This window comes from Miniopterus natalensis, chromosome X (genome assembly GCF_054644295.1).
Source record: "Miniopterus natalensis isolate mMinNat1 chromosome X, mMinNat1.hap1, whole genome shotgun sequence".
Lineage (NCBI taxonomy): Eukaryota > Metazoa > Chordata > Mammalia > Chiroptera > Miniopteridae > Miniopterus > Miniopterus natalensis.
Window position 1 is genome coordinate 72,012,267 of NC_142103.1, and position 11,151 is coordinate 72,023,417.

The following is an 11,151-nucleotide window of genomic DNA, read 5'->3' on the forward strand; positions in this document are numbered from 1 at the left end:
TATCCACCGATTATAAGAAACACTGGTGCCAGAGGAACATGTTAAATAAAAGCTCAGGGATGCATTCAGCCAAATCCAGACTGGAAACTGAAGGACAAAAGATGTGTTCTCTTCCATAAATAAATGGGAAGAAAGAAAATAAATACAGAGAGAGAACTTTTATAGACTATAGGAAACAAATCAACCAGTTGGAATATGTGGCCCTCCCTTGAATCCGTTGCAAAGAAAAGATACAAAGGGGAACTTGTAGATTGAGATTTAAGGGACATGTCGGCCAGTTGCAATGTGTATACCTTATTTGGAACTTGCTCTGAAAACTTGTAAAAAAATTTTTGTAAAACAATCAGGACGATTTGAACACTGACCAGATGATTTATGATGTTCAGGAATTGCTGTTAAAATTTTTAGGTGAGTTAATCGTATTGAGTTTTATTTTAAACTGTCCTATCTTTTACAACAGTGGTTCAAAATGGGGGTGGGGTGGATTTTGCATCCCTAGAGGACATTTGGTAATGACTGGAGGTACTCCTCACACCCACTTGTCACAACTGGGGCGGAGGTTACTACTGGCATCTAGGGATGCTGCTAAACATCCTACAGCACATAGTACAGCCTCCACAGAAACAGTTCATCTCGCTCAAAATGTCAGTAGTGCTAAGATTCAGAAACCCTGTTTTAGAGGTCATGTTGAAATATTTATAGATGAAATGATATGTCTGAGATTTGTTTTAAAATAATTGAATATAGAAAGGAATTGGGTATAGATGTCAGAGTATTTTCCATGAGTTGATGATTATTGAAGCTGGGTAATAGGTACCTGGGAGTTCATTATATTCTCTGCATTTTTGTATAAGTTTGAAAAAAGAAAAACAACCATGGTCACTAGGTTTAGGTGTTTTTAGCCCCGTCCATTTCTACGAAGTTCTCTTATCAGCCTTTCACAAGTTGGTTTTATCAGCTCTTCATGATCATTGCCTAGATCCCCCTAAGGGTTTCAAAATGCTAATTTTGTAATTTTTTAATTCCTCCACTTACTAATTGGGTATCTAAAAAGAACTTCCTCGCATCTATTTAGTTCCCTTGCAATACATTTAGTGTAGAAAAGGTCAGATAAATACTTAATTGTTTTCCGTTATTTACCAGCTCTTCAAATGAGTTGGTTGCCCTTATAACCTTTAAAGATGACCAATGAGGTTTTTAATTTGTATTTATTATAAACAGAAGTATTTTAAACATGTTTTGATCTGTTGTAGTCTTTTGGCATTGTTTTCCTTTTTGATGTTCAAATCGTCCCATCCTTGGCCACTGGGAACCGCTTCAAGTTGATTTTTGTTTTTTTCCTTATTTTTTAGATTTTTATTATGGAAAATTTCATATGCAAAAGTAAAACAATACAGTGCTGTCTTATGTTGCTATGGCCAGTTTCAATAGTTACCAACTCACGGCCAGACTTGTTTCATATGCACCCCCATATGCTCCCTCCTTCTTTCCCATGCCCAGGTTATTTAAAAATAAATTCTGGACATCACATCATTCGTTTGTAAATATTTCAGAATATATCTTAAAAAAAATAATTTCTTCTTTGTTTATTAGCTAGAATACTGTAAAGAGAAATTTCTCTCATTAATTATTTGGTTACCCTGAGTTACAGTTTGTATAGGAAAGGCAGGATATATGTGCTTGATTCTTTACCTTTATTACCATTTTATAAAATAATGAGTTATTTCTGTGGCATTCTCAAGATTTGTCCACTGAATTGTTTTCTCATCATTCTGAACTTAGCGGTTTAAACACACTTGGCATGTTGTGCTCTCTGGTGCTGGCTATTCTTATTGATCAAGTTGGCATCTTTGGCCAGTGGGAACTCATTCAAGTTGGCTTCTGAATCATTTTGACACAGCTCTTGTAGTTGTTGATGTCTTCGTTGCTTCCTGGTACTTCCAGGCTCATCCTCTATATTTCCTACCTCAAGACCTGGAATTAGCCATTTTTCCCAGAAACTCTGACTTTTTTTTAGTAGGAAATGCTATTATTTAGTGAATACCATCTGAACACTGGAGTGTTCATGACAGCTGGGTTGCTTGGTGCTTCTAGAACTTTACAGTAGACTGTATTTTTATATTTTGAAGGAAAATGTTTCATGAGTTTATATTGATACTTCCAAGTTAAATCATAATTCTCATAGTTCAACATCATTAACTTTATATTTGAGTCTCCAGTTATTCTTGCTGAAAATCTTGGTTCCTAGCAACACTAACATAGTAACATACTTATCCTATTTTGTAATAGTTTGAAAATCACAGTAAGATACTCTTAGTAACAATTTAATTTTTGAATGCTGTTTAAGATTTCCTTGAGGTTTATTTATTAATTAATTTATTTAAATATCTTTGTTGATTTCACAGAGAGGAAGGGAGAGAGAGAGAGAAACATCAATGATGATAGAGTCATTGATCAGCTGCCTCCTGCACGCTACCCACTGGGGATCGAGCCCACAACCTGGGAATGTGCCCTGACCGGGTTTCGAACCATGATCTCCTGGATCCTAGGTCGATTCTTAACTACTGAGCCATGCTGGCTGGGCTCCTTGAGGTTCTTTTTTGTTGTTAAGCTAATAGCTCATTGGGCATATACAGTTGTGTTTGTATGTTTTAAAGTAATTTGAAAGACTCAGCCAGTGTGGCTCAGGGGTCAAGAGTTGACCCATGAACCAGTAGTTCACAGTTTGATTCCTGGTCAGCGCACATGCCCGAGTTGTGGGCATGATCCCCAGCAGGGTGGTGTGCAGGAGACAGCCGATCAATGCCTCTCTCTCATCGTTGATGTTTCTATCTCTCCCTCTCCTTTCCTCTCTGAAGTCAAGAAAAACATATTTAAAAATAAATAAATAGGGGGGAAACAATAAAAAAATTTTTTTAAAGTAATTTGAAAGAATTCTCTGTTTAACCAACTTAATATATAATTAGGTTTCTTTGTTTAGTTTTCAGTTTTTAAGGGACTGCTATTTTTAGCATTTTGATTTATTTTTCACAACTTTAATTTTGAAAATGTTCAAACCTATAGAAAAATTGAAAGAATAGTATAGTGAACATCCATATGCCTTTCACCTTAAATTCACCAATGAATGTTTTTTCAGTGTGCTTTCTCTCTCACCTCAGTTCCCTCCCTCTGCACTACACACTTTTTTTTTGTTTTTGCCGAACTATTTGAAGGAAGTTACAGACTTCAACTCTTAAGTATTTCATGCCAAGAACAAGGGATTCGCCTCCATAACCACAATTCCATATTACACCTAAGAAAAGTATAGTAATTTCATACTTGATATCCTGCCCATATTCAGATTTCCCTAGCTGTTCCAAAAGTGTTTATAGTTTTTTTTAAACTATGACCCAATCATGTATTGATTTTGGTTCTGTCCCTTTAATTTCTTTTCATGTGGAACATTCCCCTCACCTTTTTTCATAACATTGATCTTTTGAAGAGTGTATGGTTGTCTTTTTCTATGTGTTGTCTTGAAGAATGGATATGTTATGGATATGTTCTGGATGTGTTAGTTTGTTTTCATTATTGCTTAACTTATTCTTCCTCCTATGAGTTGAAAGTTTGATCTAGCCTGGAGGCTTGATGCATTTGGGTTAAGTAATTTTTGGTGAGAACATTTCCTTGGTGATGCTTTGTACTTTGGATTGCATTATGCCAGGAGGCACATAATGTCAGGATGTCCCATATTCATGATGCTATGTTTGGTCCTCAGTTAAAGTATCAATTGCCAGCTCTTTCAACACTAAACATACACTTTAACCTTTGTACATAGTCATCGTTAGGATGATTCTTTGGCATCTTGTGAATATCTTGTTCCCCAACAATTAAAAAAAAAATTTTATTGATTTTTTTAGAGACAGAGGAAGGGAGAGAGAGAGAGAGAGAGACAGAAACATCTATCCATTGCGTCCTGCACGCACCCCAACTGGGAATCAAACCTGCAACCAGGGCATGTGCCTTGACCAGGAATTGAATCGGTGACCTTTTGGAGCATGGGGCGACGCTCAACCAAGTGAGCCACACCGGCCAGGGCCCCAACAATTTTTTAAAATTTATTTTATTTAAAAAATTTAATGTCACATTATTGCAGTTGTCCCAACTCCACCCGCCTCTCCCTTCCTTGGACTTCACCAAACTATTGTCTGTGTCCATAGAGTATACATATATGTTCTTTAGCTAATCCCTTTACCTTCTTTATCGTCACCCCAACCCCCACTCAACAATTCTTTTACCCAGTGTTTTTCACATTTTGATTTAATTTTGTCTTATAATTATGTAGTCTTCATATGGTTCTAAAACCAAAAGTATAGCACAAGGTGCATGAAGAGAAGTTTAGCTTCCTTTCCTATCCCCATCACCTCTCTTTCTCTATGTGTAACCATTTTAATGTTTTTGGATTATCCTTTTTTTGCTGTTGTACTTTTAAAATACAAATATATTTATATGCAAATATATTCATTCATATTCCTTCTCTCAGATAAAAGATAGCATTATATTGGGTACCTTTCATATTTCACCTATATTCTGGAGATCACTTTACACCAGTATTGAGAGATCTTCAGAAGGGCTTTTCTAAAATATATATATATATATATATATATATATATATATATATATATATATACACATACAGAGAGAGAGAGAGAGAGAGAGAGAGAGTCATTCCTGTGCTTAGAGTCATTTAGTGGAGCCTCACCTCTTGGATAAAGTCCAAACCTCTTACAAAACCTAAAAGGCCCTTCATTGTCTGGCTTCCATGTGGGCCTCCGGCCTTGTCTCCTTCCCCAGCACACATGCGCTGTGTACACGCAGTTGCTACTTTTACCACATTGAGTTGCCTTTTATGGAGTGGAGTGGGCTTTTGAAGTTTTTTTTATTTTTTATTGTTGACACTATTACAGATGTTGTCCATTCCCTGCCCTCTTTGCCCATTTCCACCCAGTGAAGTTTATTAAGGTTGATTACTCTTTTGAATTGCTTTGAATTCCTTGAATGAGCCATGAACAAACCCCTGGTTTTGCATATGATGCTCCAGTCTGCCTAGAAATCTGTTCCTTCTCTCTGACCATTCATTCTGTACGCCTGAGCATAAACATATTCCTAGAAGCCTTCCCTTGCCCCAGAGTCTGACTTAGGGGACCTTCTTGTGTGCTGACCTAATATGTCCATTTATCATATTTTTGGAATCACCATATAGTGTTCTGATTGTTTACTTATATGCATTCCTCTGTTAGTCTGCAAGCTCTGTGAGCACAGGAACCATGGCTCAAGGATCTGAGGGCCCCAGTGCCTGGCACTTGAAAGGCATTCAGTAAATATTTATTGACTAGAAGTGGCAGAAGGCATAAACCCAGACATGCATTGCAATATCCATAAAACCTAAAACCAAACTCAGATTGCATTTGCTCAGATGTAGTGATCTGGGCAAAAAACGTGAGTTGCTTTATTTATTGTGCAGTCCAGACCAGCCTGTGTGGGAGCCTCTAGGTCACCCTGGGATGGTGCTGGCTCATGGCCTGGGCTGAGAGCCAGAGAAGGGCACCACCAGCTGCTTCTCTTGAGAGATGGAGAAGTTGACAGGGCTTGGGGGAAGGGCTAGAGGTGAGAAAGCGGCATCAGCCTGTAATTCCCAGGGATGGTGGGAATGGTTACTATGGGAACGGAGCTGGGGCAGAACCTCCCTTCTACTCAGGAGCAGGTCCCCACGTGGTCAAGCATCTTTGGGTGCTTGGGCTTGGGGACCTGGCCTTCCTTGATGTTGTTGGGCCTGGGGTTTACAGGATGCCCAGGCTGAGGAGGAGATAAAGCAGGAGATGAACACACTGCAGCAGAAGCTAAATGAGCAGCAGAGTGTGCTGCAGCGTATTGCCGCCCCCAACATGAAGGCCATGGAAAAGCTGGAAAGTGTCCGAGACAAGTTTCAGGAGACCTCGGATGGTAGGATTTCCCCCTTTTACTTGGGCCTAAGATGAAGACAAGAGGCTAGAGGTGTGGCAAGGGCCTATGTTATACATCCCAACAGCTCCAGCTTTTATATGCTTTCTTACTTGAAATTTCCAAGAGGTCTAAACAATAGGGGTTGTCACACCTATTTTATGGAGTGGAAAACTGCTGAGGTTCAGAAAGGGTGAATTACCTGCTAAGGTTACACAGCTGGTTGCTGGTAGAGCCCAGGGGAAAATCCATGTTTATGTGGCTCCAAGCCCGTGTTTCTTCCTTTGCACTACGTGGCCAATCCACTGGTTGTGGGACTGTCTTCCTTGGACTCTCCCTAGGCATTCATCTCTCCCTCTGTGGGATATCCCTGCTCTGTGGATTGTCATTTGCAGGCCATAGTCAGACAGCATGGTCCTCAGCCTTGGCAGAGCCTGGGCACTGAGGAGTCACCTGTCTTTCCCTTGTGGCAGAGTTTGAGGCGGCCCGAAAGCGAGCCAAGAAGGCCAAGCAGGCATTTGAACAGATCAAGAAGGAGCGCTTTGACCGCTTCAATGCTTGTTTTGAATCCGTGGCCACCAATATTGATGAAATCTACAAGGCCCTCTCCCGTAACAGCAGTGCCCAGGTAGGCTGGAGCCCCCTACTCAACCAGCCCCTATCACCCTCAGTTTCCCTTCCTCCTAGGCTTCCTGTCCCCATCCCCAACCCCAACCCCAACCCCAACCCCATCCCCAACCCCATCCCCATCCTCACCTGTCTACCTTCCCCCTAGGCATTCTTGGGCCCTGAAAACCCCGAGGAACCCTATTTGGATGGCATCAACTACAATTGCGTGGCCCCTGGCAAACGCTTCCGGCCTATGGACAACTTGTCAGGGGGCGAGAAAACAGTGGCAGCTCTGGCCCTGCTCTTTGCCATTCATAGGTAAGTATGTGCCCTCCAGGGCAGTTGGTGGAGAGACTAAACTAAGGCCACTGGAGTCTCTCAGACCCAAGGATATGCAGAGATCTGCAGAGGTGAAAGTGTTCTGCTAGATTCTGGATTGGGTCCCTGTTTCCCTACCTACTACTTGTTACAACATATCTGGCCTTGGTTTCCTAGACCCGTCTTCCCCTTCCACTCTCATCCCCTCAGCATGTCCTCACTGGCCCCTGCATGTATTCAGTCCTACCACCAGGCTTTTGCTCACATGGTTGCTGCCTTATCAGCCTTTTTCATGCAAATCTAGCTTGACCATCACCTACCACCTCTTCATGTCTCATTTCCTCCTGTTCCTCTAGGAAGCCTGCTTTGACCACTGTAGCATACCCTGACCTTCCCTCCCTGAATGCCAATAGTACTTTCATCTGACCCCTACAACTTAGTTATTCAGCAAACATTTCTTAAGGGCTGCTCTATACCACCAGACCTTCTGTGGGGCTTAGGGACACAGATGAGTCAGACATGGTCTCTGTCCTCAAAGAGCTCATGGTGTAGTGGAAGCCAGATGTGTAAATAGACAGTGAGCTAAGTGTTGTAACCAGGTGAGCATGTGTGCTGGGGATGCACAGAGGAGGGGCACCAACCCAATTTAGAGAAGGGTATGGGGGCCCATGGAAGGCATTTGAAGGTAGGGTAGGTAACACTTGAGCAGGAAATGTAACGGATGAGTAGAAATTGGCCAGAGAGGCTAGTAGGCATTGCAGGCGGATGGTGCAGTGTGTGTATAGGCAGGGAGACATGAGAGCATGGTACAGATGGGTGGGGGAGACCTCTAGGTAGCTTGGTCAGTATGGCCAAAGCCCAGGACAGCTTTATCTCCCCAGCCAGCCTGGAAGCTCTGGAGAGGACCATGTCTTCTGGTTCTGCAGGATCCAGGAGCACTGGGCTGGATGCAGAGGAGGGCTCAGTTGGTCTGTTGGCCTTAGGGGTTCAGGGAACATTAAGGCCTGGGTTTTTTAGTCTCTGAAGAAGTGGAGGGGAATCCGACCTGTGTGATAGGCCCTGGGGCTGTCCCATCAATGTCAGCTCACCTACTGGATCTCTCCCAGCTACAAGCCAGCCCCCTTCTTCGTCCTGGATGAGATTGATGCTGCCCTGGATAACACCAATATTGGCAAGGTGAGTGCAAGGAAAGCAGGGCCTGGGAGGGAGGTCCCTAGGTCGGGGCTGAGTTTTGGGGAGCAACTCCTGAGTGTGCCCTAGCTCTTCCGGGTGCTTGCTCTCTGTGCTTGGGATGCTAAGCCCAGGGTCATTCACACTGTACTAGTCACTGGCCTCTTCTCAGTATCTCATCCCCCTATACCATCCCCTCTGCCTCTGGTTCTGACTGGAAAACACAAGGTATTAGGGCTTCAGTCCTGCTGTGTCTTGGTCCTTCCCACAGGTGGCCAATTACATCAAAGAGCAGTCAACTTGCAACTTCCAGGCCATCGTCATCTCTCTCAAGGAGGAGTTCTACACCAAGGCTGAGAGCCTCATTGGAGTCTACCCTGAGGTAGGGCGGGCCTGGCTCAATAGCCAGCCCCACTCCTTGCCTGACTCCCCAGGGCAGGAAGGGAAAGCTGCAGTGGAGGGGCATGGGGTGGGGAAGCATAGAGACTCAAGTCCTGAACGGCCATCTGGGCTTGTTGGAGCTCTGCCCTGGAGGCTTACCCAGCCCAGCTGGGCAGGGCTGTTGCATTTGGGGACAGGTGGAAAGGCCAGGCATAGGCAGCCAGGCAACAGAAAAGGAGCTGCATGCAGAGGTAGGCAGGGAGAGAAGGCCCAAGCACATCCTCACACCCAAAGAGAACTATTGCTTGGGCTTTGGGCAGATACGTAGGGAGGAGGGTTTGAAGCCCCAGTCCTGGGACGCTAGACCGCTCTTAATTCTCTCCTTACAATTTCATTTTTCTTTCCTCCTCCAGCAAGGGGACTGTGTGATCAGCAAAGTCCTGACCTTTGACCTCACCAAGTACCCAGATGCCAACCCCAATCCCAATGAGCAGTAGCAGTTCTGCCCTGTCGCCCTATCTGGATCTCTAAGCTGCCTGTCTGCCAATCTCTGGATATTTGGCTCCCAACCTTCCCCTCCCTCCTTTCCCTGTTTGATATAGTCGTGGAATTTAGGCACTGCTGTTGAGCACGAAGAGGAACAGAGGTGATGCTAGGTCTGGAGCAAAAGTTCCTAAACTACAGGGAGCATCCTGGCCTCTGGAAGGAGGTGCTGAGCTGAACAGGGCCATTTGTCCATCCCCCCTTATCCTCTCCCAAACCTCTCCTTCCATCACCCATAATCATGGGTCTATGGGCCCCCTTGCATTTTGCTTGTGTGTGTCCATATGTGTGCATGTGTGTGTCCGTATGTGTGCATGTGGGTGTGTTTGCAAAATACTGAAGATATTGGAGACTCATTTTAGAAGGAAACTAGGTTGCCCCTGGCTGGTATCGCTAAGTGGTTAGAGCGTCTACCTGTGCACTGGAGGGTCGCAGGTTTGATTCCCGGTCAAGGGTAAATACCTGGGTTGCAGGCTTGATCCCTGCCCCTGGTTGGGGCACATGTCGGGGGCAACCATTCGATGTCTCTCTCTCACATTGACGTGTGTGTGTGTCCCCCCAAATAAATGGAAAAATATCCTCACTCTGGATGAGGATTTAAAAAAGGAACCTAGGTTGAATTTGACTCCAAGAGAGCTTAGTATGACCACACCCCAGTACTGGGCAAAGGTATTCAGGACCTCATAGGAAGGAGTCAGGCAGTCACATGAAACTGCCTGCACTCATTTGTGTTTTCATTTATTTGTGTATTTGTCAAGCACATACTGAACATTCTATTTGTCTGGCTCTCTGATAGGAATGCAGAGCTGAATCAAACATGATCCCTCCTAAGGAGATGCAGTGGGTTCATGAGTTCCTGTGGTTAGCTGAATCATGTATAGGCACTTTGAATTTGAGAAGACGATTACCTCCAGGCTTCCTGGAGAAGGTCACATTTGAGCTGGACCTTGATAAATCAGCAGGATTTGGTCGGTCACTAGGAATAGAGCCTGGGCACTAGGAGCAAAGCCCGGGCTCTGGGGACAGACAGTTTTAGGTTCTAGTCCCTTTTTTTTTTTTTTTTAATCACTCTAATTTGACATTGGGCAAGACATTTGACCTTTCTGTGCCTCACTGTTTCCTAATCTGTAAAATAGGGCTAACAATATTACCTACCTCACATAGGGTTTAATGATGTCAAGCTTCTCACTGGAGGCCTTATCCCTGCTTGGAGCCCACTAGGTGCTGAACCCTCAGAATACAGCCTTCTCATGCCTGGATCCCTGAGGGCTTCTAATCGCAGTTGTTAGGAACAGAAGGAGCCTCCAAATCTGGGAGATGCTGAATGTCCTGGTTACTAGGAAAGTTCCGGGGCACTGATGGGGGAGGGGAGGGTTACCTGGTAAGTGGAGGGCCAAAGGAAATCTGTAGCTTCAATCGTGTATGATAACTGGGTGCCTGTGCCCCAACCTGAATTGTGAGGAAGTAGGGGAGAGGTAGCCGGGGCCACACCCTAGCCAAACACATGTCATGTTCGTTTTGGGAACTAACCGCATTAGCTTCAGGGACCGTGCAGAGGCAGCACAGGCTGCTGCCACGAGGTCAGTCTGCTTGCTCACACCCACGTCAGACCACCACCTTGTCCGGATCTGTGTACCGCATTTTTGTTTTTGAAAAGTCAGTTCTAATTACTCAAGTAATTCATGAATCCACTCTTTTAAAGAAATCAGATTGTTACAAATAAAGCCAGCCTCGTTTGATTACCATTTTCCCTCCCTCCCTTAACTGCTGTTCCATTTGTTGTACATCTTTCTATCTAGACTTTAAGATTTTTACATATATTGGCAATGTTACTGTGTTTAATGTGGACGGTAGATGGAAATGTCCTGCAGTTTGCTTTCTTAACCTAATGTTTTGGAGATCTGTGCATGTTGCTAATAGATTCATGTCATCTGTTGTAATCGCTGTATAGGTTGCCCTCATATGATGACCACATTTTACCCATTTATCTTGTGACAGTAAGACTATATTCTGGTTTTGATATTACAAAATACTACATAGGAGCATCATGTGTGTGTATGAAAATTTACCTATGATTGATTCCTAAAAGTTGAATTGAAAGAGTCATAGGCTATTTATATTTTTGTTTTTAATAGATACTTCTAAACTGCCTTC

General features: G+C 43.6%; 1 protein-coding gene across 1 annotated transcript in view; it reads left to right on the forward strand.

The window, feature by feature from the left end:
* SMC1A (structural maintenance of chromosomes 1A) overlaps nucleotides 1-10,017 on the forward strand; it is a 31,113-nt gene extending 21,096 nt beyond the window's left edge. Inside the window, exons 20-25 of the mRNA XM_016219658.2 lie at nucleotides 5,823-5,979; nucleotides 6,450-6,604; nucleotides 6,752-6,903; nucleotides 8,010-8,079; nucleotides 8,345-8,455; nucleotides 8,868-10,017. Of these exons, the coding sequence (XP_016075144.2) occupies nucleotides 5,823-5,979; nucleotides 6,450-6,604; nucleotides 6,752-6,903; nucleotides 8,010-8,079; nucleotides 8,345-8,455; nucleotides 8,868-8,951 (729 nt within the window). The 3' untranslated portion in view covers nucleotides 8,952-10,017. The remainder of the gene's footprint in view (nucleotides 1-5,822; nucleotides 5,980-6,449; nucleotides 6,605-6,751; nucleotides 6,904-8,009; nucleotides 8,080-8,344; nucleotides 8,456-8,867) is intronic.
* Nucleotides 10,018-11,151: the final 1,134 nt, after the last annotated feature.